Genomic DNA, 26,232 nt, shown 5'->3' with positions numbered 1-26,232 from the left:
TGCCATTCGCAACCTATTTACTTCCATAATCTGATATGTTAATGAGTGAAGCAAGATATTCAATGAGAAATAATGTTGAGTGGGACAAGCATATATATATATAGGGGTTAGACAATGAAACTGAAAAACCTAAACTATCATAAGTCTGGTGTAGGGCCTCCTTTTTGCAGTGAAGTTACTACTTACTGTGAAGTTCTTCACAGTGGCCAGAGGGATTTTGAGCCATTTCTCTTCCAGAACAGTGGCCAGGTCACTATGTGATGCTTTTTTCTGACTCCCCTCCAAAACACCTCAAAGTGGCTCAATAATATTCAGTTCTGGTGACTATGCAGGCCTCGGGAGATGTTCAACGTCACTTTCATGTTCATAATACCATTCTGTCACCAGTCTTGCTGTGTGTATTGGTGCATTATCACGCTGATACACGGCACCAGCTTCAGGGTACAATGTTTGAACCATTGGGTGCACATGGTCCTCCAGAATGGTTCAGTAGTCTTTGGCAGTGACGCCCATCAAGCACAGTCGGGAATGCCGTGATAATGCAGCCGAAACCATCACCGATCCACCCTGTGCTTCACTCTGGGCAGCAACAGTCCAGATGTTACGCCTCTTTGAGGCTTCTCCACACCATAACTCCCACAGATGTGGGAAAGACAGTGAACTGGTTGACCCCTCTGAGTTCGACACATTGGTGTCACTATTGTCTATGTGTATTCCTCCACGTACACCTTCATCTGCCTTGTGCAAGAACAGCCATTTTTTCACATAATTATAATAATAATTAATTTCACGTAATATATTTTTTAATTAAACAACCTGCAGCGGTGGTCTGTATTTTCTACTCAGGAGTGTGTAAGAAAGTCTTTGTGGGTTTGCGTATTGGGAAGTCCATCGTCTCGTCAGAGTATTCCTCCTGTTCACTCATGCAGTTCCGTCAGCTGATCCACAGTCTGAATTTGGAGACAGTCGTCATCAAAGCCAAAAAAAGACAACAAAGTGTGACCTGCAGTGTCCCATTTCCCTGACTGCTCTGGGTGGAGAGGGAAACATTCCACACGTCGGTGGTGTTCGGGGGAGACCCATTAACAGCACACTGTTTTGTTTACGTGCCACATGCCTCGTGATAATTTAAGCCGAGCAGAACAAAGGCAGATCATACCTTCCTATCAAAAATAGAGCGTGTGTGTGTGTAAGGGGACAGAATATACAGTTTGTACATTATAAAAACCATTACTTCTATGGAGATATCTAACCAGACTCTGTGTGTGTGTGTGTGTGTGTGTGCTGGAGCTCTATCTATCTATCTATCTATCTATCTATCTATCTATCTATCTATCTATCTATCTATCTATCTATCTATCTATCTATCTATCTATCTATCTATCTATCTATCTATCTATCTATCTATCTATCTATCTATCTATCTATCTATCTATCTGTCTGTCTGTCTGTCTGTCTGTCTGTCTGTCTCTGTCTCTGTCTCTGTCTCTGTCTCTGTCTCTGTCTGTCTGTCTCTGTCTGTCTGTCTGTCTGTCTGTCTGTCCTTTCCAACTCTTTTGACTTGCATTTGTATGAAAAGAGCTAGACCGCAGAGTGATATAAGAGACAAAAATATTTGACTACTCAGTGCCGTAACTGACCAATCAGAATCAAGTATTCTGGAGAGTTGTATAATGAAGTCTGATCAGAATGCAGCCAAAACCTTTGGTTTAATGAGATGCGTTCTGTATTTCTGAGGTGGGATGGGATGAGATGTCTGTCATCCACGCTTAGAAAGTGTCTTAAAAAAAAATTACCGATATTGCTCAATTTGCATTTAGCTAAACAATGTTTTTCCTCTTCCCACTAATGGACTCCTCTTCAGGGTGCTCCAACAGAAACATTCTCACCTGTCACCTGGGGGCAACGCTGTTGGCCTTTAGCCCATCTGTCTGTCAAATCGTAATAATCATAGTAAGCTTGCACACCATTTTTGCTGCAACTGGCTTGACTGAAGTTCAGCACTCGCCATTGGTTTTTAATATTGAAATAATTATTTTTAAAGAGCCTGTCAAGATAGAGTGGTCTGTTACATTTATTTGCGCACCATCTTTTTTGCGTTCTTTCTAGAGTGAACGTGTCCTGTGGATGCTCTCATATCTATCTATCCATCCATCCAATTTCTAAACCGTTTTTGACTTATGACTTTTTATGAAAGGAGATGGACTGTGGAGTGATATACAGGTGAAACTCGAAAAATTTGAATATCGTGCAAAAGTTAATTTATTTCAGTCATTATAATTTTAATGATTATGGCTTACAGCTTAAAAATTCAGAATATTGTGAAAAGGTTTTCATAAGCTGTAAGCAAAATTATAACAAATAAAGGCTTGAAATATCTCACTTTGCATGTAATGAGTCTATATAATATATAAGTTTCACCTTTTAAGTTGAATTACTGAAATAAATTAACTTTTGCACGATATTCAAATTTTTCCAGTTTCACCTGTAGTAGACAGACTGTGACTGACCAATCAGAATCAAGATGTTTGTAAACGTTTGTTTCCGGTTGCTGTCAAATGCAGCTAATCCAAAATACCTCATCAAAAACCCTTTTAATGAGATGAGGATCATAATCAATGTCTCTTAAAAAAAATGTATTGCTTAATTTGCATTTAGCTTGTTTTTCCCTCTTCCCACAAATCATTTTCACCTGTCACCCGAGGGGCAACTCTGTGGCCTTTAACCGCTACTCTGCCTCTCTCTGTCTCTATGCAGTTTGCAGACCAGTCACTCATGAAGAATGCAATTAAAACATCAGAGGAATCTTGGATTGAGCAACAGATGCTGGAGGACAAGAAGAGGGCCACGGATTGGGAAGCCACCAATGAGGCTATAGAAGAGCAAGTGGCCAGAGAATCGTACTTACAGTGGCTTCGAGACCAGGAGAAACAGGCGCGACAGGTGTGGGACCTGCCTGTTTTAATACTAATCCTACTAACTCCCTAACATCATGTCTCATTCAGTCAGAACCTTTAGTTACATTCCTAAAAGAATGACTGTCGGTAGGAATCAGGTATTTGACGTGTGATAATTACAAAAACCTTTGGCGTCATAAACTAATCGCCGTTTTTAACGCTGATTGCACTGGAATTATTTTCAAAGTCACATGTAAGCTGTGATGACTGCTTCATTGGTGAAGGTACACAAAGCCTTGGACTATCGGTTTCGCAAAGACGTGGAATCCATGTGGTTTGCGTTTTCACACTTAAACCAGCTGTGAACAAGACCCTTCTTCACAGAAACAATAGGCTTTCTTCTAAATGAGTTTTTGAACTGACTGACAGCGAGGTCAGAGAGGACATCAGAGAGAAATGGTTGAAGATGTGCTTCTGAATTAAATATTGTCATATCGTCTAAGCCAGGGATGTTCAACTTCGGTCCTGGAGGGCCACTGTCCTACAGAGTTTAGCTTCAACCCTGACAAAAGCTCTTTTCTAGTAATCCTGAAAACATTGATTAGCTTGTTCGGGTGTGTTTAATTAGGGTTGGAGCTAAACTCTGCAGGACAGTGGCCCTCCAGGACTGAAGTTGAACATCCCTGGTCTAAGCAAACAAAGATACATTAACCTTACATAAACCTACTTTCCATAAATGTCCTCATGTAAGAACGTTTACTGTTTTGAATGACAAAAGCCTTCACAATCACATACCAAATTAGCCTGTTGACTTGATTTGTGAATAAAAGTGTTTACTTTTGTCACTCCCTCAGCCGCGTAAGGCCAGCGCTACGTGCAGCTCCGCCACGGCTGCGACCTCCAGTGGTTTGGAAGAATGGAATGCCCGATCTCCACGGCAACGCAGCTCCGCCCCCTCCCCGGAGATTCCTGATCCTTCGCATTCGGACACACCCGCTAAGCCCCCCTCCCCGGCCGGAGCGGCCCTCGCACTATCCAAACCCCCGTCACCCTGTGCACCAGGTCTGTTATCAGTGTTTTGCAATAATGACGCTGCCATTAAAACTAACAGTATGATGCATTTCCCTTTAGCAAGCCAATTTATGGAGTAAATGGCACATGAGGTTCACGGATGGTTAAACTGATTATAAGGGTGAATCTCTGGAAACCCGTCAAGAACATGTCTGGGTCGTATTTCACCCCAAAATCGAAAGGAATTCAATAAGAAATTATATTTTGCTCAAAGAAAGCCTGTTTGTAAAATTTTAATTCTCAGTACCGTAATGTACACTAGAGTTTGGGGGTGATCAAGAAGTCTCTTAATGCTCACCAAGACTGAATTTATTTGATAAAAAATGCAGTAATATGTTGTAAAATTTGACATATTAGATATTTTAAAATGTAATTTATTCCTGTGATGAAAAGCTGAATTTTCAGCATCATTACTCCAGTCTTCAGTGTCACATGATCCTTCAGAAATCATTCGGAATCATAATATGCGGATTTGCTGCTCTAGAAACTTTGATGCATAGGAAGTTCAAAAGAACCGAAATATTTTGTAAAATTATAAATGTCTTGCTACGTTTGATCAATTTATTGCATCCTTGTTTAATAAAAGTATTAATTATTCTTTTTTTTAAACTTGCTGACCCCAAATTGTTGCATATAAACAAAAACAAAAAGCAGCATTATCACAATTATTGTGGTACTGTATAACAAAAATGCAAATATAATGAGAATTATCATTAAGAATAATGGTAACTAAAGCATCCAGATGCATTAAAATTAAAATTTGCTTAATTTTTATGAAAATAAGTTCACGATGCGAAAAAAAAAGAAAAAAAACAATTTTTTTAATGCAAAATATTTGTTTTTGTAGGGTAAAATGTTACATGTCTTTTTGTGAAATTCACTCAAAACCACTTTGCAGGGGAAGCCACATAGATAGAAACTAAATCTCTACACTTTAGTCTTTCAAAATAAAGATTTCCTGCGTTCCGTCTCGCCGTTCAGGTCCCAGTAACCAGGCTTGCGTTGGACCAGACAGACCCAGCTCATCTTCTCTGGTGTCTCTGTATCCAGCACTGGGCTATCGGGCCATTATGCAAGAGATGTCCCCTACTGCTTTTGGTGAGGAAGTGGAATCATGCTTGCCAATTCGTCTAGCTGTCCCGCCTGATTCAGTTTGAAAGAATCCTGGGCTCAGGAATGCCATGTTAATCACCGCGCTCGCTCGCCTTCCTCGTGCGTCTCACACAGCCTGAGTCTGTGATGTGATTCAGCTGCGAAATGCACCCAGGACTCGGGCAGAAAGCAGCGTGTACAGTTATTATGTGCCGTTAAATACACTTGATTGTAGTGGAGTATCGGCACACCCCAGCTACTGTTGACAACGCATTGTTTCGGCTAAGAACTTAAGAAGGTGCAAATAGGGAGTGAATGTTTTTCACAAATTGAACTCTTGTAATGGATCAGTCTGAAAAGTCTGGCCACACCTACTCATTTTATTTTGCACATTTGAGAATAATAGTAAAAGCATTAAAACAATATTTATGAAGTTCCAATGTATGTTGGACACTTGTTTCTTTCACTATGCAGTCAAATGTATCTATCAAATTTTTTTATCATTTTATATTTGTAAAGAAATGCACATGTAGACTCAATGTGTATATTTCAAGAATTGGCTTTTGATAATAAATTCAGTCATGTGTGTTAAATGTTTGGAGTTGTCGTGTGTTATGTTTTTATCTATGTGACCAAACCGTGATTTGTTTTGTTGCTCTTGTTTTGCAATAGGACTAACAGACTGGGAAGACGATGAGATATTGGCGTCCGTCTTGGCCGTGTCACAACAGGAATACCTCGATAGCATGAAGAAAAACGCCATGCATAGAGAACCTTCTCCAGATAGCAGTTGATAAAGGAGGGTGAAGGCACAGTCTGCAACCGAAGCAGGAGGCAGATACATGGGGATCAAACCAATCACATTCTCTCCATCATCATGCAGTTCACACTGTCCTTCCTTTCCTTCACCCATCCATTTATTCATCCATCCATCAGTCCATCACTGGCCTCAGCCATCCAGCAGTAATGGCCCGTTGTTGTGATACTCACCTAACCACTCCTTTTCTTTCTTACGCCATCATCATCATCATCGGACTTCTTTAGGTGCATGTGAAAATAAACATGACTGATATCATTATTGAATACATGGGGAAATAAAAAGTTATTGAAAAAAAAAAAGTCATACTTTATCCTCTTAATAATTGATTAATATAATCTTGTTTTATTTTCTTGTTTGGGATGAAAATGCTCTTTTTTTTTCTTGGAATAAAAAAAGAACTTTCTGAAGAAATGTACTTCTTTGTTGGCGTCCTTTTTGTGACATATGACATGAACATGATCGTTTTTAGACACACTTGACTGAATTTGTTTATCATTAACTGCCCCCCCCCCCCCCCCCCCCCCACACACACACACACACTCCCACACAATATTTTGAGTTGGAACAAATGGTGAAGAGGCCAACAAGTGTCCATCATAAGTGTGAACTATTTCCATTCTGTTTAAAACAGAAAAACAGAGCACAACATTTACAATGTTAAATTCATGTGTTGAGTTCACAGAGTTCATGTGTCACAGTTCTGATAGGCTACATCACTATTAATCTAAAATGTTTAGATTTTTTTGTGAACTTGTCGTTTTTGATGACTACTATCATTCTCAAATGTGGAAAATAGTTTTACTAAAGAATGTGGTGTGTGAATATTTGACAGGTGGTAGTGTATGTGGAAGGGTCTTTGATGCAACTTTAATGCATTGCTGAAATCTACCAGTCTCAAAGGATTGCAAGGACATTCAGGTCTGCATAAAGTATAGGCAAACACTATCATTTATCTATTAAAAGTTCTGTATTTTTTGAATGTCATCATCGTGGAGGTGAAACCACAGCAGGTTTTGTAAATAGGGACTGCCCCACATGCACAGAGCATGCTGGAGAATGAGTCATTATGGCCTTCAAACCAGTCTAAAATCATCCCTGCTTACATGTGCAACTGTGCGCAATGTTTTTCCTAAATTATTGTAATTTCAACTACATTACGATTTTTTAATTACCAGTAAGTAGGCTAATTCAATAGTGACTATGTTTTTCATTGCTATTGCAATTCATTAATCATCGGGATTTGGAGTTCAGATTTATTCACTTCCAAAATAAATGCATACCATTTTTTCTGGTAACTATTTGTTCAGTACTAGTAGCATTTATTAATTACTAGGATCTATTCCAGGTTTATTTGTACCTTATTTGTGAGACACTCTAACTGTTTTTAAAATTATATTTTTAAAAGAAAATATATATATATACATAGAATAGTCGTCATGTTTATTATATTGATCTCATTAAAAATGCAACTAGAAACAGTTGCATTATTTTATTTTTATTGCAAACTTATACATAACTACAAGCTCAGGGAAGTTAAGCAAGGTTGTATCATTTACAATGAACAAACAATGATACACCACAGAAAACATGAATATCCTGGATTTGCATACATCAAATTATGTAAATATACATACACAAAAAAGAAAAGAAAAGCATAACAATAATAATGTTAAATCATATCTTTGAATAAATCATCATAATGCATCAAAAAATGTGCACTTTTTTGTTATCTATAAGTTTAAGGGGTGAAATAAAAGAGTTAAGTTCAGCAAGAAAAAGAGGAAAGCTTAAAGGAGACTTAAGCCATTTTTGCTTGTGGAGAAACAGTTGCATTAGTGCATGGATGATTTCTAAAGTTACGCGTTAAAAAAACTCAAATGTATTCCTGTCATCGCACGCGCGCGCGCTCTTTCTCCGGTACGTTAGGCAACGGGAGGTGACGATTCTTAGAATTTTAACCACCGCTCATTAATATTCGTTTATTTAAAAGTTTCAGCGCTGTGATTGGCTGCCAGTTCAAAACACTCGAGCGTGTTGGCTGCGATTAGGCGGGATCGTGAGAGTGGGCGTGTTTACACATGTAAACTTAAAACATCAACAAACTGAGATTATTCACAGTCTGTGCGCGACGTGTGTTTGAAGGAGAGTGCACATAGACGCTCACTGAAAACGGCGGAATTTGAACTGAATTGAAAATAGACAGAGACGAATCATAACAGACTAACATGGATATGCACTGCTGAGGCGGCTGACCGTGATAGCTGAAGATATCATTTGGGTTTTTATTTTTATTCTTATAACAACTGAAAATGTTGGATAAACGTATTGTTGACCTGCGTTTGGATCAGCTGGAAGAAGTTAAAGCGAAAAATGGTGAGTTCATTATAACACCGAACAGCAAAAATATAAAGATTTTACTTGTATGCCAATGTTTGAATTTGTTTTTAAACACATTTTTGTTTTAAAGTACTCAACAATTAAATAAAAATAAAAATCGCTTTTTCAATTTCAATGTTATCTTAATCCAGATGCATAATTTCGAATAAATGCCATTCATTCCTGGTTTGTTATGTTGTTTCTTGAACATTATTGTGTTTATTTTCAGTTAAAGAGCACTTTGAGAAGCAGTATAAAATGGGAACCCTTCTGGGAAGCGGCGGGTTCGGTTCTGTGTTCTCCGGACAGCGCATTTCAGACGGGCAACAGGTAAAAATGAAAAAAATAATCATAATAATTGATATAAAAATGTAAATAATTTCCCCCCTCATAAATGTAGTATTCTAAATGACTTGTATTATGATTTTTAGGTCGCTATTAAACAAATATCCCGTGACAGAATTCAACAGTGGGCAAACCTGGTGAGTAATCTTTCATATAAATGCTTTTTTTTTATTTTTTTTTACAAGTTTTTATTTTTCAATTAGTCAGTACCTGCTTGAATAGCCTACGTACCATTGAAAACGTACCCAAAAAAAAAAAGAAGTAAAAGAAATATGATTAACAGCGCCCTCTACTGTTTATTATCATTATTCATATTTTTACCGGAACAAAGTGACGTAGGCGTGACGATTCGGAACACCTAAAAAGGGAAAGTGGGCTTTCCCTAATGTGTCAGAACCAGTTTCATAGACCTAATCAAAGATAGATTTGGTTTCAAAACAACAAGTACATTTATAGGCCCACAAATGTGACATGAAATCGTAGTTCCCCTTTTTAATAACATTTAGAACCCAGGGAGTTTACACCTACAGTAGGGAATTTTATCAGGGAAAATATGAATGTGCAATAAAACCATATTCAGAATTGAAACTTAATAATGATCATTGTTTTTATTTAACTCCCACAGCCTGGGGAAGCAAACGCAGTGCCCATGGAGGTCGCTCTCCTCATGTGTCTGGGTGGAGGGTCGGTGCCCGGTCACCGAGGCGTCATCCGGATGCTCGACTGGTTTGAGATGCCGGGTCAGGGGTATCTCATTGTGTTTGAAAAACCCCAACACTGCCAGGACCTGTTTGACTTCATCACTGAACGTGGGGCCCTGGAGGAGCCCATTGCACAGAGGTGCGAATAAGGAGACAGTCTTATTTTGACATTGAGTTCTTAACAGTAAACTCCAATACTGATGAGAATTGTCTTTTTTCAGGTTCCTCAAACAGGTCACCGAAGCCCTCCAGTTCTGCCACTCCAAGGGAATTGTCCATCGGGACATCAAAGATGAGAACATCCTTATTGACACCCGCACCGGTGACATCAAAATCATCGACTTTGGTTCTGGCGCTCTGCTGCAGGACTCCATTTACACTGACTTTGAAGGTAAGGCAGCTTTGGGGTGGTTAATGCGTATTTATGAATATAACATGAATGTGGATCAGGTACGAGTGACCCCTCTGTCTGTTTAGGTACCAGAGTCTACAGCCCTCCAGAGTGGATCCTCCACCAGCGTTACAGCGCTGGTCCGCTCACTGTGTGGTCACTGGGTGTACTTCTGTTCGACATGGTGTGTGGAGACATTCCCTTTGAGCGGGACGGCGACATTGTAAAAGCCATTCCGAGTTTCACTAAACGCATCTCCAAAGGTGAGCCCTCAAACAAAATGAAATGGGAATCATCAACCCTATCTACTTTCTTAAAGGGACAGTACGCCCAAAAATTAAAGTTCAATCATTTACTCACCGTCATGTCGTTTCAAACCTGTATGACTTCTGTGTTCACAAAAAGAGATATTTGAACATTTTCAGTTCCCATTGACCTCCATTGTATTTTTGTTCATACAATGGGAAAGTGCGCAAATAAACTATGTCTGAGTAAACGATGGCAGGTTTATTCAACCTTGATACCGTTTCATTTCAGAATGCCAGTCTCTGATTCGCTGGTGCCTCTCGTACAGCCCGGAGGACCGGCCGAGTTTGGAGCAGATTTTGCAGCACCCTTGGATGACGGAGACCTCTGAGGACATGGGAGATTTGCAAGCTGAAAGCAATATTAAGCCAAGCCTTTAAATCCTGAAGGACTTTTAACACACACTGTTTCGTTTTACACTGGACTTACTGAACTCTAGTTGCTGGCTTCTGGATACTTCCTTATTTATTTTTGTTTGGCTGCCTTCAACGTTGGTTTTTGTTTCATATGGACTTCTCAAAGTGCTTCTCGAAGCTCTGGATTGATGCAGTTTTACTTTATGAGTGAATTTTTCCCACAACTACAGCCATCACAGCTCAATGCAACAGCGGGAAACGTTACTTTTCTTTATTTATTGCTGATTATTTATTTTTTCAGCCACGTACTAATTTATTTGTGCGCTCTGTGGTTCATGAGGTTTCAGAAGCAGCAAACTGTGTTCGTTTTGTTTGTCTGTTTGTGTTGTTTTAAGTTCAAGCTGACTTAAAGGACAGTGGGTGGACTTGCAGTCAGTTATTAGACTGCGATGATACCTGGTTTTACAGGTTTTTGCTGTACAGTGATATTCTCTCCCTGTTCTAAGGGGTTTCAAAAAGACTGGATCTGCTTTCCAGTCTTTTGATGGGAGGCCTGCCGTAACAATAATTCAGGCTCATGTGGATCTGTTCCCATTGATCAACACACAGTCTCAAAGAAGGTGCGACAGAAGAAAAGAGGAACATTCCTGTGGATCCTGTTTACTCTAAATGAACCAATCCACTAGATGGATTCCTCAGAGCCATTAGCCGGGCGGCTTTTGGTTTCTGTCGGTATTGATTGTGAAATACCTGGTCTATAACTTAAAGAATGTCGTCAGGACGCTTTCGTGCTGAACATGCTCAGATGTGTCATTTTGTTGAAAGTTCCCAAAGGTCAAAGGTTTGACTAATGTCTTGAGGGCTTCAACCACTAACCCACTAGTGATGTTTACTAAAAAGGGCCAAGTGAGTTTCTCCTAATAGTTTGATTTCATTATTACACACCAAAGAGATCTGCCTTACTGCTTTATGTGAGGTAAACAGATACATTTGATTTTGATGTGACCAAAGTTTGTGTCCAAAACAGCATTGCTATGTTCAAATTCTTTGATTTGAAGACTTTGAAACTGAATGTATGTGAATTGGACCTCTCCAAACATAATGTGTAATGCATTTGTGTAAACACTGGGGTATTTTTTTTGATACAGATATTTTTATGAAAAATAAAATCCTTGCCAATTTCGCTTGGGTTGGCACAACAACTTTGCTGTAAATACTTGTGTATTGAATTGTGTATTAATTTATGAGATTCTATAAATAAAAAATATAGAGGTGAAATATCTATATTTAAAGAAACATCTGTCTTGTCTTTTATATTATTAGAAATTAAAAGAGGAACTGCTGTCACTTTAGTGGTTAGATCTAAATAGTGATCATTGTTTTCATTTCATACTTCAAGTTGAGGAGATTTTTAAACAGGGATCTCCAGGCAAACCATTCAGGTTAGTTATTCCCGACAAGTGAAGGAATGAAGAACTCTGCCCATGCTTTACTGCAACGACTGAAACAACCTTTCCACATCATTTGTTCTGAATCACCTGAAACCTGGCGGCATTTACCACACCTGTTGATGTGTTCAAGCACCTTTTTAAACTAGTGTTTAGTGAGTTACACTTATCCCTTGACTCTCATTGGATCTTTATTTAGGAAAATGTATATATATTTAGATTATCTATAGGAAAAACTACATTTAATTGTGATGTCTTACTTAGACTATGCGGAATGGTGCTGCTGCCCCCTACTGGTCCATGTGGTGTAATATATATCTGGCTTCTTTACTGCACCCAGGATGTATTTGACTGTACTGTACATTTCCTAATTGTATTAGTGTATTAGTAGTATGATAGTTCAGCTAAATAGAAATGAAGCCATTGTGGATGGCTATGAAAGTATCAGATTGGGATAATGGAAAATAAATGCTCAAGGAAAAAAAAAAAGTGTAAAAAAAAAAAAAAAAATCCCACGGACAGTTACGGGAAGTGATTTTGTGGGACGTCAGTCATAACGACCTCATCTGTGCTGTTTCACCAAAGACTTTTAAAGCTAAAGTCTTTGGTTTCATTGAGCAGCGGCGGGGAAATTATATCATAAGCTCTGTATCATTAATTACAGATCGAGCGGATCGTGTGAGTTTGTGGGCAGAATTAAGTTCATGTTCGATGATGATCATGGCAGCAGGAGGCAATGAAAGTCCAAACAAAAGCTCTGAAGGTAAAACATCTGCCTGCAGACAGAAGGAAGGTAAAAAACAACTTTCTCTGATCAAATGCATTTATCATAGAAGAATGAATATGTTATTTGTTATCATATAAAAACAATATTACTAAGTATAAGATCGTTTCAAGAATGCCACGGTGCTTTTTGCATTGATTCAAACAATAAAAGTACAAAAAAGTAGGCTAGGCTACTATGGTAAGGAGGATTGTCGATATGAAACGCAAGTTGCGACAGTTTTCTCTTTCCTTTTGTGACGTACGGACTGTCTGCATCCGAAATCACATAGTTTCCTAATATGTAGTAGGCATAAACAATATGTGACAATCATAGGCTACTGTACGTTCGGCAAAAAGTACCCGGATGACCTACTACTTCCGGTTAAATTCTGAAGTGTGCTTATGATCCATATTTTAGGATGTGAATGGAGGTGAAGTAACACAACTGACGCTTGTAGGTCACATCACATGATAATGACAACATGTCGAATGTAGTACATCCAGATTACATTCATACTACACAATACACATACACATACATACAATATAACATAGCCTACTTTTTAGTGGTCGTGAAGTCATTTTCAAAATAAGTACCTACTCGAGAGAGCATGTGTTTTCGGAGGCAGCCACTGCTTCTCAATTTATATAAAAATGTGTCACTTTGTAGGCAGTTAGCATCACACTGGTTTCCTCGAGAAAACCCAATAAGATTTTCCCATAGGCTTTTGGATTATCGCTAAGAACAAGATTTGTGATCAACAAAAGTTTCTGACACTTGCACGTTTTGCCCATCAAGATAATTATCACAGATGAACACAACTTTTATGAATCTTGAAGCCTAAATGCAGTCGCCAGAAGTAAAAAGCTAAAGGTAGGCTATAAACGAACTACACCACGGTCCCACAAATTCAACGTCACCATCACTAAGCTTCCGACAACTCTTTCAGTTTTTATCTAAAAACATTTCCCCAGACCGTTTGAGTTAGAGTAGTCTATAAGAGCACAATTATAACCACAACAATGCCGTAAAAGCACTGAGTTTACCTGTTCGGCGTGATGACGTTTAACCTCCTCGACAGCCTCTGTAGTCCCATTCAGCCACTTGTTAGCAACCGCCTTTTTCAAGACACGTAACAGCTTCAAAAAATCCTGAGTGGGGTGATATTGATGTATTTTATGTCGTAGAATAAAACGTAAAAAGTGTCTTGAGCTTGTGTTCACCACAGACCTTATTTCAGCCCTTTAACCAAAATCCTATAAAAAAAAAACATTGACTTCGGGGCGATGGAACCGGAAGTGCTAAAATGCTAACTCGCTTCCGCGTTTTGGCCTACAAAGTGATGTCATACCTGCACGACTCTGTTGATTGGATGGTTGTGGTTTGCTGTTGGTGGATCTCGTGTGAGTGACAGGTTGTCCCGCCCTCGCTCTGAAAAACACATAATCAGAGAAGAGTTGTCGCTGCAAGAGGGAGAAGTTATTTTCATTATAGATTCCGAGGGCAAATTAATTAAAAAATAATAACATGGATGAATTTATAATAAATACTGCAATGTTCAATTTAAAAATAACAATTTAAGTTTGATTTCATGGTGATTATATTACCATATTAGGCCAATAACCATCTGAAGTGTATCAGTTTGCAGGATAAATGAAGATTCAAAAGAATAGCTTTGATAAATAGAGAAATCAGATATCCAGTTTTTTAAAAACTCTCTTTCTCTTTGTCTATATGGTCCACCTGACATAATCATATTTTTGAGAAGATTTCTCAGGAAAGTGTTTGCCTTTCTCACATTCTATTATTATTTCTTAGTGAATGCCATTGATAAATTAACTTGCTTTCCAGGAAATAGTTTCCACATGCAGCGGCGTGAATGAATCGTCTGTAAGAAGTGTGTTTTCATCTGTTTAGGTGTGTCTTTAACTGATAATGACTAGTAGCTACATTCAGAAAAGTGAGAGTCGTCCATGCATGTCAGTGTATATTATTTCCAGTTTCACACTTTCAGTAAGTCTTTACAGATGCATTTGTGCCTATAACAACAGGTAAACGATAACTAAATATCCCTGACTTTTGTCTCATGCAGGTAAGATAATGAAGGTCATCAGTCTGGTGATTCTGGTGATCCAGAATGCATCGCTCATTTTCAGCATCCGCTGTGTGTGGACACTGGCTGGCGATCATGGTTTGGCCACGTCTGCTGTCGTGATGGCAGAGATCCTTAAAGTCCTCACCTGTCTGTTTCTCATCACGATGCAGAAGACAGGCCAAACATCTTCCAATGGTATTGCTTGGGTTGGCAGAACGATTTTACTCTAAACACTTGTGTGCTGAACAATGTAATGTGAGTGACTGTTGTCATATGATGTTCCATTTAAGAGATTTCATCGATAAAATTTTGATTTGAAATATCTATTTTAAAAGAAACACTTGTCTTCTTGACCATTATATATATTTTCTAAAGATAATAGAACTAAATAATGGTAAATATAAAAGTCAAAAATATAAATATCGATTATATGCATGTACTGCCTTTTTGTATGAGAATATATGCAAATAAAAACTATGCAATAATGATCAAATTTGTTTTTGCCTTTATTTTTAATGTATGTATCACTTTAAAGTGTGTGTCACTTTAACAAATATACAATCAAAATCAGCTGTTAAATTGATCAATGTCAAATATTATTACTTATGAGGAGAAATGTTTATTTAAGCAAAAAAGATAGGTATTTTTACTTTTATACGCCACATTTCTCAGGGTTTATAAATGTTGTTATATTTGTGGGGGTGTTTGTTCAGCCTCAAATAATGCCAGTTAAAACTCAAGTTCAATATGAATCTAACATGTGTATATTACTTCGCTATAAACTATATTTAGCAAACAATTTTACCATTAACTAACATTATTACATTATAAAATGTTTATGTCTCGTGATAATAAGACTGCAATGATTGTGTGCTTCTGCCATCTAGAGGTCCATGTAGAGCAACACATAACTCTTCTTGAGAGACAGTTGCAATGGATTTTTTTGTCATATTTAATTATTATGGAGCAACAATATTTTAGTTACCTGATTACTTTTAGTTACCTTTGTATTGATATTTTTCTTTTATTTTTTTAATTCAGATACAAGCAAGCATAGATTAATATAATTTTAAAAATGTAGTTTTTTTAGCACATAAGTATGTGGTGTGCAACAATTAAGTCAATTAAACGTTATAATAGCACATATTTAATTAAGAATTAAAACTCGACTTTAAATGCAATTGCCATTTGTAATTTAAATATACTTTTTGTTTTTAAAATAGCACAGTAATAATATATTATTATACAAAGAAATTGTTTTCCAAAACAAAGCAGAAAAAACGCATCCTTCATTGCTTCCATTTTCATTATTTTCTTTCAGTAACTGTACACTATATTTCTTTGAATTTTGTCTGTAAAGTCCCAATAGATCGCTTAATTCCCTTTCAAAAATACTGTGGCTGAAACCACCCTAATACCACCGGAGGAACCACCATAATACCACGCAATTTGGTTACTTCAAAGTTCATATTCAGAATTTAATCCATAGTAATTTTGAGGTACTTTTTATGCCATTTATTTGATTCGAGGCTTCACGCGGGCGGCGCTAATTTGTTTCCGTAGTTCAGATCGCGATAGAGCGAAGAAGAAGAGCGTGAGCGCGTGTGATTGGTCGAGGCTCTCGCGAACGGCTACAGGAAGTGATTGTGTGCTTGGGGACGTCAACACTTTTCCTCGAGCACAGCTCGGATCATTCCGACCTCATTCACCTCATAAGTGAGCTATTTCATGGAGCAGCGGTGGGGAAATTATCATCAAGCTCTGTAATCAATACAGATCGAGCGGATCGTGTGAGTTTGTGGGCTGAATTAAGTTCATGTTCGATGATGATGATGGCAGCAGGAGGCAATGAAAGTCCAAACAAAAGCATTGAGGATAAAACATCATCCCGCAGACAGAATGAAGGTAAAAACAACAACAACAACAACATAATTTCATCTTCAGTATGCTCTCTGGTTCAAACACCTGACTGTTCAAGGACTCTGCTTTGGCTGTCAGATCAAATGCAATGAAGTATGAAAATGTGACATGGTGACCATAGTTACACACCCAAATTCCATGGTTACCACAGCCTACTATAATATCACCATGTGTTTTGGACATAGACATAAATAACATGGACCATGGAATCTGAATATTATAGGACTATGATATTGCTGTTTGATACTATCACTTACAAAAACGTACCAGCATCTTGCAGGATGTTCAGGAGTGTGACAATCATTCAGGATTTTAGCAAAGTGCCATGATATTACCATCTGATATCACTGTAACATGGTAGTACCGTCACAGTATTTTGTGTAAAAGTTAGCGTAAGAATATTGTAGAGAGCAAATAATGAAAAATCCAATAGTTAAATCTCAAATATTAATACACGTTTTGTCATCTTTTTCCTTTTTAACCCTCTGATGTATGAATTATAAAATCACAAAGGCAAACAATATCTATTTTTTTGTTTTACTAAACAAAAAATATAATCACTCCCAATTTAGTTTGAGGGTGTTGCACATTTGTTCACTGCAATAAGGAAATATAGTTTCATGAACAAACATTAGCTAAAGTTAGTTAATGCATTTGGGATCATGAACTAACAGTGAATATTTTTGCAGCATTTATTCATCTGGGTTAATTCTGTTAATTTCTACACAATTAACAACAACAAAAATATATATATGAATAAACAATTTTTTATTCAACCATCTATATTAATAAAACTGGTAATAGTTAGTTGTTCGTACCTGATGCATTAACTAATGTTAACAATTTGCCAGATTTTTTGCACCAATTTCTCTGCCATTGAATCATCTGTGAATGTGTAAAAATGCCACAGTAGCAGAACTCTACATTGTAATAGATGGCATAAATAAAAAGGGATAATCGTGGGCATGGCAGTGGTTTGCTCTTGTAAAGCTCTTTGAATTTCCTCAGGCAGTGTATAAACGCCAATGTCATCTTGCAGACAAAAGCTCTTTTCTCATATCATCATGTGTCTTAATGAGTTTTGACGGTGTGGCAGAAGGTGTGTGTTATACGTCAGTCTGTCTGGATGTATAACATTCTTTACAAAAAAACTTAAACTGGAGAAACAGGATCACATTTTCATAGTTCCTGTTCGTCGTGTGTGTATAGAAACCTGAGCTTTTTTGTGATTTCTCTTCTCTCTGAGATAACACAATCATAATGAGTTTATTTTTTGTATTTCCTTTTTGCCTTTATTTCTGTCTTTAATCTTCTCACATTTGAATCCATTTTTAGTTAGATGATTGTGTAGTTTTGGCCATTTGGGTACCCAGTAATGTGTCAGTGAACTGCATATGTTTCTAGGCGCAGTGGTGTGAGTGTGAATGAATGAAGTGTCTGTAAAGCAGGGTGTTGGCGCTGGATTGAGCAAACATTCAGCCAGTGTTGACGTGTATAGGTGTGTCCTAACTGAAAATACAAGCAAAACATTGACTAGCTGCATTTAGAAAAGTGAAATGCTGACGTCAGGGTTCAGATCCGTTTCCAGTTTCACGCTTTCAGTGAAAAAATCTGCTTTTTGTTAACCAAAATGTTCTCGTGCTTGTCTCTTGCAGTCAACAAGAAGTTGAAGTACATCAGTTTGGCAATTCTGGTGATCCAGAATGCATCGCTCATCCTCAGCATCCGCTACGTGCGGACGTTGCCGGGAGATCGTTTCTTCCCCACATCAGCCGTAGTGTTGGCAGAAGTTCTTAAAGTCTTCACCTGTCTGGTCATCATCATCATACAGAAGAGAGGTGCGTTCACTGGAGTTGTGGTCTGTTACGGTGCAGCCTGCTCGAATATTTCTTAAAGGGATAGTTCACCCAAAAAAAAAAAAAAAAAAAAACCTCTTTCATTTACTCATCCTCATGTCATTCCAAACCCGTTCATCTTCGGAACACAAATGAAGGTATTTTTAATGAAATCTGAGAGATTTCTGTCCTTCCATTGACAGCTACAAAAAGTTCATAAAGACGTCGCAAAACTAATCCATATGAATCGAGCGGTTTAGTCCAAATTTTCTGAAGAGACTCGATCGCTTTATATGATGAACAGATTTAGTCAGTGGAGGTACAGAAATCATTTTTGGGTGAACTAACCCTTTAAGTTCAAAGATGGTTTTAATAAGATTAATGTCTTCTCTCACAATACTTTTTGTGTTGAGTAGTATATATGTTGATTATTATTTAAAATACCGGTAAATGCCACTTTGATATTCTGTTTTATGCAATGACACTCATAATCATACATTAAGTGTGGCTAAAGTGTCCAAATATTTTTCTGCATATTTTGGGGTCAGTATGATTTTTTACATTTATTTACTTTTATTCAGCAAGGATGTATTAAATGGATCTTCAGGTATTTATAAGGTTACAAAAGATTTCGATTTCAAATAAATGCTGTTCTTTTGAACTTTCTATTAATCATAGAATCCTGGAGGGGGAAAAAATCACTGTTTCCACAAAAATATTAAAGCAGCACAACTGTTTTCAACACTGCTAATAATCAGAAATGTTGCTCAAGCAGTAAATCAGCGTATCAGAATGATTTCTGAAGGATCATGTGACACTTAAGACTGGAGTAATAATGTTGAAAATTCAGCTTTGCATTACAGGAATAAATTGCATTTAAAAAAATAAATTCAAATAGAAAACAGTTATTTTAAATAAAAAAATATTACAAAATAAATCAAATAAATTGGTCCTTGGTGAGCAAAAACACTTTTTTTTTAATCTTACCGACCCAAAACTTTTAAATGTTAGTGTATGTAATAACTCTACTAACAAAAAAACACCACTTCTACTACTACTTCTACTATTATTATTGCAGCAGCAGTGTGTCTGATAACAATGTGTCTCTCTTCATTTTTTTGTGTGTAAATGCAGGTAATGTGAAGATCTTCGTATGGTTGTTGTATGACTCTATATTCATCCAGTATTCGGACACACTGAAGTTAGCAGTTCCGTCACTCATCTACACTTTACAGAACAACCTGCAGTATGTGGCCATTTCCAATTTACCAGCAGCCACTTTCCAGGTAAGACTTCTCCTGTGTGTGTGAGTGTGAGTGTGAGTGTGAGTGTGAGTGTGAGTGTGAGTGTGAGTGTGAGTGTGAGTGTGAGTGTGAGTGTAAAATATATATGTTTCTCACCCCAAAACATATTATGTTTAGTAAAAACAAGGCTTTCAGTGTAGATTTGAAACTTACAGAAGGTTGCAATGATTAATTTTGTTTTTGTAGGTCACATATCAGCTGAAGATCTTGACCACAGCATTGTTTTCAGTGCTCATGCTGCGGAAGAGTCTGTCTAAAGTCCAGTGGGTCTCACTAGTGCTGCTGTTCGCCGGTGTGGCGATCGTCCAGGTGGACCAGGAGAGCGGGAAACAGAAGGAGGCTTTGACCGGCACCAACCAGAACTACTTCAAGGGCTTGGTGTCCGTGATTGTCTCGTGCTTGTCCTCCGGGTTTGCCGGCGTTTACTTCGAGAAGATCTTGAAGGGCAGCTCCGCCTCGGTGTGGATGAGAAACATCCAGCTCGGGATCTTCGGGATTCTTTTGGGTCTCCTCGGCATGTGGTGGAACGATGGCGCCGCCATTGCTGAGAAAGGCTTCCTGTTCGGATACACTCCCCTTGTGTGGGGCGTCATTTTCAACCAGGCGTTCGGCGGCCTCCTGGTGGCTGTCGTCGTAAAATACGCAGACAATATTCTCAAAGGCTTCGCCACCTCTTTTTCCATCATCGTGTCCACGATCACGTCCGTCTACCTCTTCGGCTTCCACGTGGACCTGATATTCACAATGGGCGCAGGATTGGTCATAGGAGCCGTCTATATGTACAGTCTCCCCAAACCAAACGCCAGCACTTCCAGCACCAGCCCGTCTTCACCCAGCCACAGCAATGGAAGAGACTCGGAGCTGGATGCTTTCCTTCCAAAGTCAGTGTTGGTGAAATGAAATGAGCCACCTTATCTGTGTCCCCTTCCATTAATCGCTCTTTACCTCTCTCGGTGGAAGTGCTAACTCTCTCCTCTTTCTCATTTCTCTCTGCTGCTGTGGGTTTGGGTGCTTCTGTGAACACGTCTAGGCCGCTCATGAACGTGGCCGTCGGCCTTTATTTAATTAATTCGGAAAGCACAAACCAGAGAGACGTAGACTTAGGTTGCACTGTTTTCAGTTGTCGTTTTTTTTTAATACCAAAAACAAACAGTGGCATTTTTCACCTGGGATATCTGTTGAAACTCTTTCCAACATCTTCACCTCCCTTCCCTGTTTGCCTTAAACAGCATTTTCCTGTTAGACGGCTCGATCTCGGGGGAAGAAGATGGGAAGCAGAGAAACGTTGGGCTGGAATCTAATGGAGGAATCTCACAAAACCTGTAACTTCCACTTCAAAATGAAGAGGGAACAAATCAAAGCAAGCCTATTTGGTGCTAAAGCAAATGGTTGCATTGTGAAATTTAAGCACATTTAACTTTCAAATTTCAAAATCAGCATGAATTAAATTCTCAAAAATGTAAATAATATATATTTTTTGCACTTTATGGTAATGCAAATTAAGGAATGTGTTTATTTTTTATGACAACAATGCAAAAGTCACAATCTTAATGGTCCACATAACGCTAGGCTTAATTTTCTTCACACAAAATATAATTGATCAAGCTCCTCTAATTTCTATTGTGATTTTGGTGTGAAATCTACCCAGGTATCATCCTGACAGGTTTTGTGAGATTCACCCAAAGCTTCTCCTACATGCTAAGTTCTTCGTCCCAAATCATTGTCTCGTGTAAATAGAGAATGGATGAGAAAAGCTGTTTGAATGTCTGCCATGTTTAAAGCATGGCAATACCTCATGGCAACACCTCTACGGTTTGTACAGTGGCAAAGAGCTTGTTTCACTCGTGTCTGTAGCAGTAATGTGGCACTGTGTCGTCTGTGTGTTGAGTTTGGCTTCATACTGGGTGATTTGGGCTGATATAGTAGAGGAATCAGATCAAGGGAAGCTTGTAAATCAGCTTGCAGGGAATTCTAACACAAATTACATTCATCTCAAACATTTTTCTCTGCAAGTCCTCCTTACCCATAATCAATGTTAAGCGATGCCACCCTTACAGGGCATGTCTGAAAATGAGCACTAATTGAAATTGAGCTCCATTAATGCTACTAAAATGTGTTTTAATGTGCTTGAACTCGAAGTATTTGACGGACAATCACTTAACATTGTTTCCATGTGGATTCTTGCTTTACCACCCGTGGCATTTTCAGCTCACAGCTCTTTACTGTTCAGGAGACTGACTAACCTGGTCATTTTCTAACCAAATGGCACCTTAGTGAAAGCTCTTTTGTTTTCTTTGTGTGTGCAAATGTGTGCGTCTCTATGTGAGGGGGACTAGTTTTGCTTAACCAACAACTGGTTAATGCTGTGCCTTTCTCAATCAACTTGTGACTGAATGGTAACTATATATGTTAATATAGTTCTTACACTGTACATAATATCAAAATATCTTCTTTTTATGATGCAAAAAAAGTCAAGATTTGTGGATTTATCTTATGTTATGTATTGTACAAACAATTTTGTGCACATATTTGATAAAAATATGCTAAAACTGTTCTCAGTTAAATCCCCACACACCTCAAGAGAACGTCCTGATATAAAATGAATGTTTTAATTTCCGTTTTTTTGCAGTAGGAAATATGCTCACCAAAGCACATATGGAAATTTGGTCAACAGGTGATGGATCATATTGGGGAAATATATTGTTGTGGTTTGGTGAAGAGGCTTTTTGTTGCTCTTTAAAAGGGTTTAATGTGCATGTCAGAATTCATATACGCTTCAAAGAACTGGGTTAAGTGCTGTAAAGTCGAATGTTAAGAAATGTTGGCCGCAGTGTTTGTTTACTTTCTTTGGTGGTTCATAAGCACTAATTTACTTTATTTTTTATTTTTAAGTCAACATGAAATCAGAATTAGCTCCGTTTACTTTATTACATGTTGGTGGTCTTAATGTGCACAAATTATCTGTGGACAAATTATCTGTGGACATTAGAAAGAAATGTTTGTTTTATCTATATATAAAGTTTTCCCCATCCTCAAAATTGCTTTCTATGGAAGCTTGTTTCCGCCACAGAATAAAAAATAAAAATTGCAACTTTTTTATCTCTCAATTCTGACTTTTTTCCCCTTTGCAATTCTGACTTTATAACACGCAAGTGCAAGTTTATATCTCGCAATTCTGAGAAAAAAAAGTCAACATGAAACAAGCTTCCATAGCTTTCCTTTTTGCCAGTTGTTAATGTAGAAATTGAATGGATGTTTAATGTTAATGTTATAAATAATACTACAATAACAGCAAATAGAAATTGACATAAAAACTTTCCATTATATGTAATACCTGCTTTTCTGATGAAACCAATACCTTTTGTGATGGTAAAAAGCATTGCGAATAACGTTTCATGTTGACTTTAATTCACAAATTGTGATGTTACTGGTTACCTTCAGCTCTAAAGTTGCTAGTCTAGATCTTAAACCCCATCATGGGATTGTTTTTAGAGACTTTTTCAGAAACTAATGAGCCGAGAGTGGCCTCAGGCAGCTAAAGCGATTTTGTGTGTGCAGTGAAATATGTTATCTAGGTGTGTGTGTGTGTGTTTGGGTATGAGAGAATTTACTACAAGCCATTTTATGACAAAATCATGTAAATCTTTCAGATTTGTTTATGAGAGATTATTATGATGGTGTTTTACATGATGGCCTTGAAAGATATATCATGAATATTAATTAGGGTCACAAAATATAGAAGCATTTTCAGTGAATCACAAAGAAACAAGTACAATGTTGTGAACTGAAAATACGGTCTTCGTTTCCTTTTGTATGTTCGGCTCATTGGTGAATAGATCTGATGTGAAGAACTTGAGCTGAAAGCGATCGCATGTACGCAAATATGAAAGGTTGCACATGTCCAGTTGAGATTTATGTTCAGTTTTGTGTTCTGTGACAACTGTTAACACCTCATCATTGCAGAGAGACTGCACAGATTTCATCATTAAGGACGGCCTCTGTTAAGCCCTGTCTCTGGCACTATGATCAATATTGTAAATAGTCTGTGAAGAATTGAAGTACAGCTCCTGCTGGCTAATTTCTTACAGTGGCCTCTTTCTTGAGGCTTACAATAAACATCAAATAGAGAATAGAGTTTCTGTTTCTTATGAGCTTCAACATTTTATCTTTCTTGTGTGTGCGTGCGTGTGTGTATAATCCCAGTGTAGACTTGAGAACTACTGTAAGTGAATACATGTAATTATATTTCACCTGAAAATGAAAACAAAAACTTTTTATATATATATTTTTTTTTATGGAAAAATATGACTTTACTGACAATTTCTCCTATACTCTCATTGCTGTAATTAAGGTAATATATCTGGATTTTACACTTCGGGGTTTTTGAGGTTTAGTTACTTTATAATTCTCATGTGTTCTTTAGTGACTCTCATTTCTGTAGTTTACACTAAAATAATTATGTAATATTTAATTTACTCAGCATAAATTAAATGCAGTAAAACAAATGCTACCCTGATGCATATTAATAGTTAATAAATTAGTTGATCATGGACTTCTCATGATTTGCTGATTGAGCTTTTCATACATCAAACTACTTTTCCCCACGTTACCTGTAAAAACAGTTTAATAGCATTTTTTAGGGCACATGCTGACATAAAAAATGTAACCAGAACAGGTTATCAGAGGTGATTTTGCTTCATTTCTGCGTGAGCATAACTAACCACTAACTGATCTCTTGCATAATAATGTTAATGCACCCCATATATATATATAAACTACATGGCCAAAGTATGAGCAAACTTGAACACCCCATCCATATGTACTTATTGAACTTTTAATTTCATAACCATTGTAATTAATCAGGCAGTCGGTCCTTCCTTGAAGCTTTCATCTTTATGGATTTGCATAAGGGATGTTGTCATGCAGAAACCGGCACCATTATATTATTGTATTGTACTTTCATAGATTCTTTGTTCCTGTTAGTAATGGGATATAGTGCAAATAGCCAAATCTGTTCATTACAAAGGTGTGTCCACATACCTTCAGTCCAGTCGTGTGTAATGAGAATTTCTACCAGATACCTTTAAATACGAGCTAATCTCTGATATACATTTCACAAAGGAGCAATGTGAGATTGCTGGGTATTTACTTCGGCATGGCTGTATGATATTCAAGAATGCATTGCATGTATAAAAACGAGCAAACACAGATTAACATTATACATACATATTATTTCTCTGTTTCTCTTTAACTGTACAATTAATGTGTCCTTTCTCTCTCTTTTGTGTTACCATTAGTCCCAAGGCTCCAGGAAAGAAGAAAGGAAATTGACAAACACATGATACATGAGAAGAGATGATGAGAACACATTGTGCCTGCAGGTCATACACTCCTGCCCTATTTCCAAAGGAAGAGATGAGGGTTATGTTTCAAGTGCCTTATTATGCTCACAATATTAACTCCGTTACAAGTGATGCTCGTACTTCTAAACTAAACTGTGCTGACTGACTTTATGAAACCTCATATTTATACTGTTACCTCACTATCACTAATGTTATGCATTAGATATTGTCATCGATTGAAGGTGTAATATTAATGTAAACAGGGAATTTTTATGTGTTGTATGCTGGAACTGGAAAAGTACTTTTTTCAGTGGCCTCATCAAATTGGGAATTCAGAAGCTGCTGCCTTATTATGAAATATTGTCTTTCTTCTCTTATTGTAGTTTTGCTTTTTTACTAATAAGTGTTTTGCCATATTGTGTGTGCATTGGTGCTTTGTGTATTAGTGCCTTTAACATTTCAACTGTGCTATGTGTGACAGAGTTTCAAATATACTTTAAATAATTAAGCAAACTTTTCTTTATCCACAGTGCACTTCAGAAACTCTATTTCATGTTATAGTATCATGTTATATATATGGCAATGAACTTTAGTTCACCTTTTTAGAGCTCAAAAACTGCATTTCTGATATAAACATATCGTGTAGGCTATGCATATCACCACGCTGTACACGTTTTGTTTTAAAATATCTATTTTAGATTTTTTTATTTTTATTATTGGCTGAGCAGCATTAAAATGTGACTGAAATACAGTGGGCATATTTCAACCTTGTAAATATACAATTGACTTATCATTTCACAATACAAGTGAGGGGACCTAAACCTAAACTAAATGTTTTATTATTTCAGAAGATTGATCAATATTATTGTTGTATTTGTGTTTGGAATAAACATAGTTTTGAATGTGATTTGCCTGGTTGATATTAATACAAAATTGTTAGTTTGAGTGGGTTTAACCCCAAAATCCCTGGTCTAATTTCCCCCACATTTTTCACCTGATATGATCTTTGAATCTGGCAAGAATTCCTTGATTAAGGTGTAATTTTTCAACAGAATAGTTTACATTTTAAAGAGAGCATTTGAGTGAATTAAACGACTTTTTGAAATTGATATTTTATAACACTTCATGTAAAAAAATGTATATATATATATTATTTCATTTTATTTT

General features: G+C 37.3%; 3 protein-coding genes across 6 annotated transcripts in view; all 3 read left to right on the top strand.

Annotated features, from left to right (window-relative positions):
- otud5a (OTU deubiquitinase 5a) overlaps nucleotides 1-6,295 on the top strand; it is a 28,631-nt gene extending 22,336 nt beyond the window's left edge. For 2 of the 4 annotated variants that reach the window (XM_079636784.1, XM_079636785.1), the window contains exons 6-9: nucleotides 2,758-2,943; nucleotides 3,752-3,959; nucleotides 4,950-5,066; nucleotides 5,733-6,295. In XM_079636784.1, coding sequence (XP_079492910.1) covers nucleotides 2,758-2,943; nucleotides 3,752-3,959; nucleotides 4,950-5,066; nucleotides 5,733-5,854 — 633 coding nt within the window. In that variant the 3' untranslated portion in view covers nucleotides 5,855-6,295. The remainder of the gene's footprint in view (nucleotides 1-2,757; nucleotides 2,944-3,751; nucleotides 3,960-4,949; nucleotides 5,067-5,732) is intronic. The other 2 variants (XM_079636786.1, XM_079636787.1) reach the window with 1 other exon arrangement.
- A 1,698-nt stretch (nucleotides 6,296-7,993) lies between these two features.
- Nucleotides 7,994-11,651, top strand: pim2 (Pim-2 proto-oncogene, serine/threonine kinase). The gene is made up of 7 exons (XM_079637915.1): nucleotides 7,994-8,253; nucleotides 8,486-8,586; nucleotides 8,688-8,738; nucleotides 9,227-9,441; nucleotides 9,524-9,693; nucleotides 9,780-9,956; nucleotides 10,231-11,651. The coding sequence occupies exons 1-7, from the start codon at nucleotides 8,190-8,192 to the stop codon at nucleotides 10,377-10,379; spliced, it is 927 nt and encodes a 308-aa protein (XP_079494041.1). The 5' UTR covers nucleotides 7,994-8,189; the 3' UTR covers nucleotides 10,380-11,651.
- A 4,594-nt stretch (nucleotides 11,652-16,245) lies between these two features.
- On the top strand, nucleotides 16,246-25,971 carry slc35a2 (solute carrier family 35 member 2). The gene is made up of 5 exons (XM_079637653.1): nucleotides 16,246-16,569; nucleotides 18,240-18,422; nucleotides 19,554-19,705; nucleotides 19,910-20,604; nucleotides 25,021-25,971. The coding sequence occupies exons 1-5, from the start codon at nucleotides 16,488-16,490 to the stop codon at nucleotides 25,052-25,054; spliced, it is 1,146 nt and encodes a 381-aa protein (XP_079493779.1). The 5' UTR covers nucleotides 16,246-16,487; the 3' UTR covers nucleotides 25,055-25,971.
- The last annotated feature ends 261 nt before the right edge of the window (nucleotides 25,972-26,232 follow it).

Source organism: Phoxinus phoxinus, assembly GCF_949152265.1.
Source record: "Phoxinus phoxinus genome assembly, chromosome: 15".
Lineage (NCBI taxonomy): Eukaryota > Metazoa > Chordata > Actinopteri > Cypriniformes > Leuciscidae > Phoxinus > Phoxinus phoxinus.
Note: the sequence above shows the minus strand (reverse complement) of the source record. Positions and strands in the feature narration are given on the sequence as shown.

Coding starts and splice junctions, on each gene's coding strand:
- slc35a2 (XM_079637653.1), top strand. CDS start 16,488: ATGATGATGATGGCAGCAGGAGGCAATGAAAGTCCAAACAAAAGCATT. Junction 18,423..19,553: donor CATCATCATACAGAAGAGAG/GTGCGTTCACTG, acceptor GTGTAAATGCAG/GTAATGTGAAGATCTTCGTA. Junction 20,605..25,020: donor CTGGATGCTTTCCTTCCAAA/GTCAGTGTTGGT, acceptor TGTTACCATTAG/TCCCAAGGCTCCAGGAAAGA.
- pim2 (XM_079637915.1), top strand. CDS start 8,190: ATGTTGGATAAACGTATTGTTGACCTGCGTTTGGATCAGCTGGAAGAA. Junction 8,254..8,485: donor AGAAGTTAAAGCGAAAAATG/GTGAGTTCATTA, acceptor GTTTATTTTCAG/TTAAAGAGCACTTTGAGAAG. Junction 9,442..9,523: donor GAGGAGCCCATTGCACAGAG/GTGCGAATAAGG, acceptor GTCTTTTTTCAG/GTTCCTCAAACAGGTCACCG.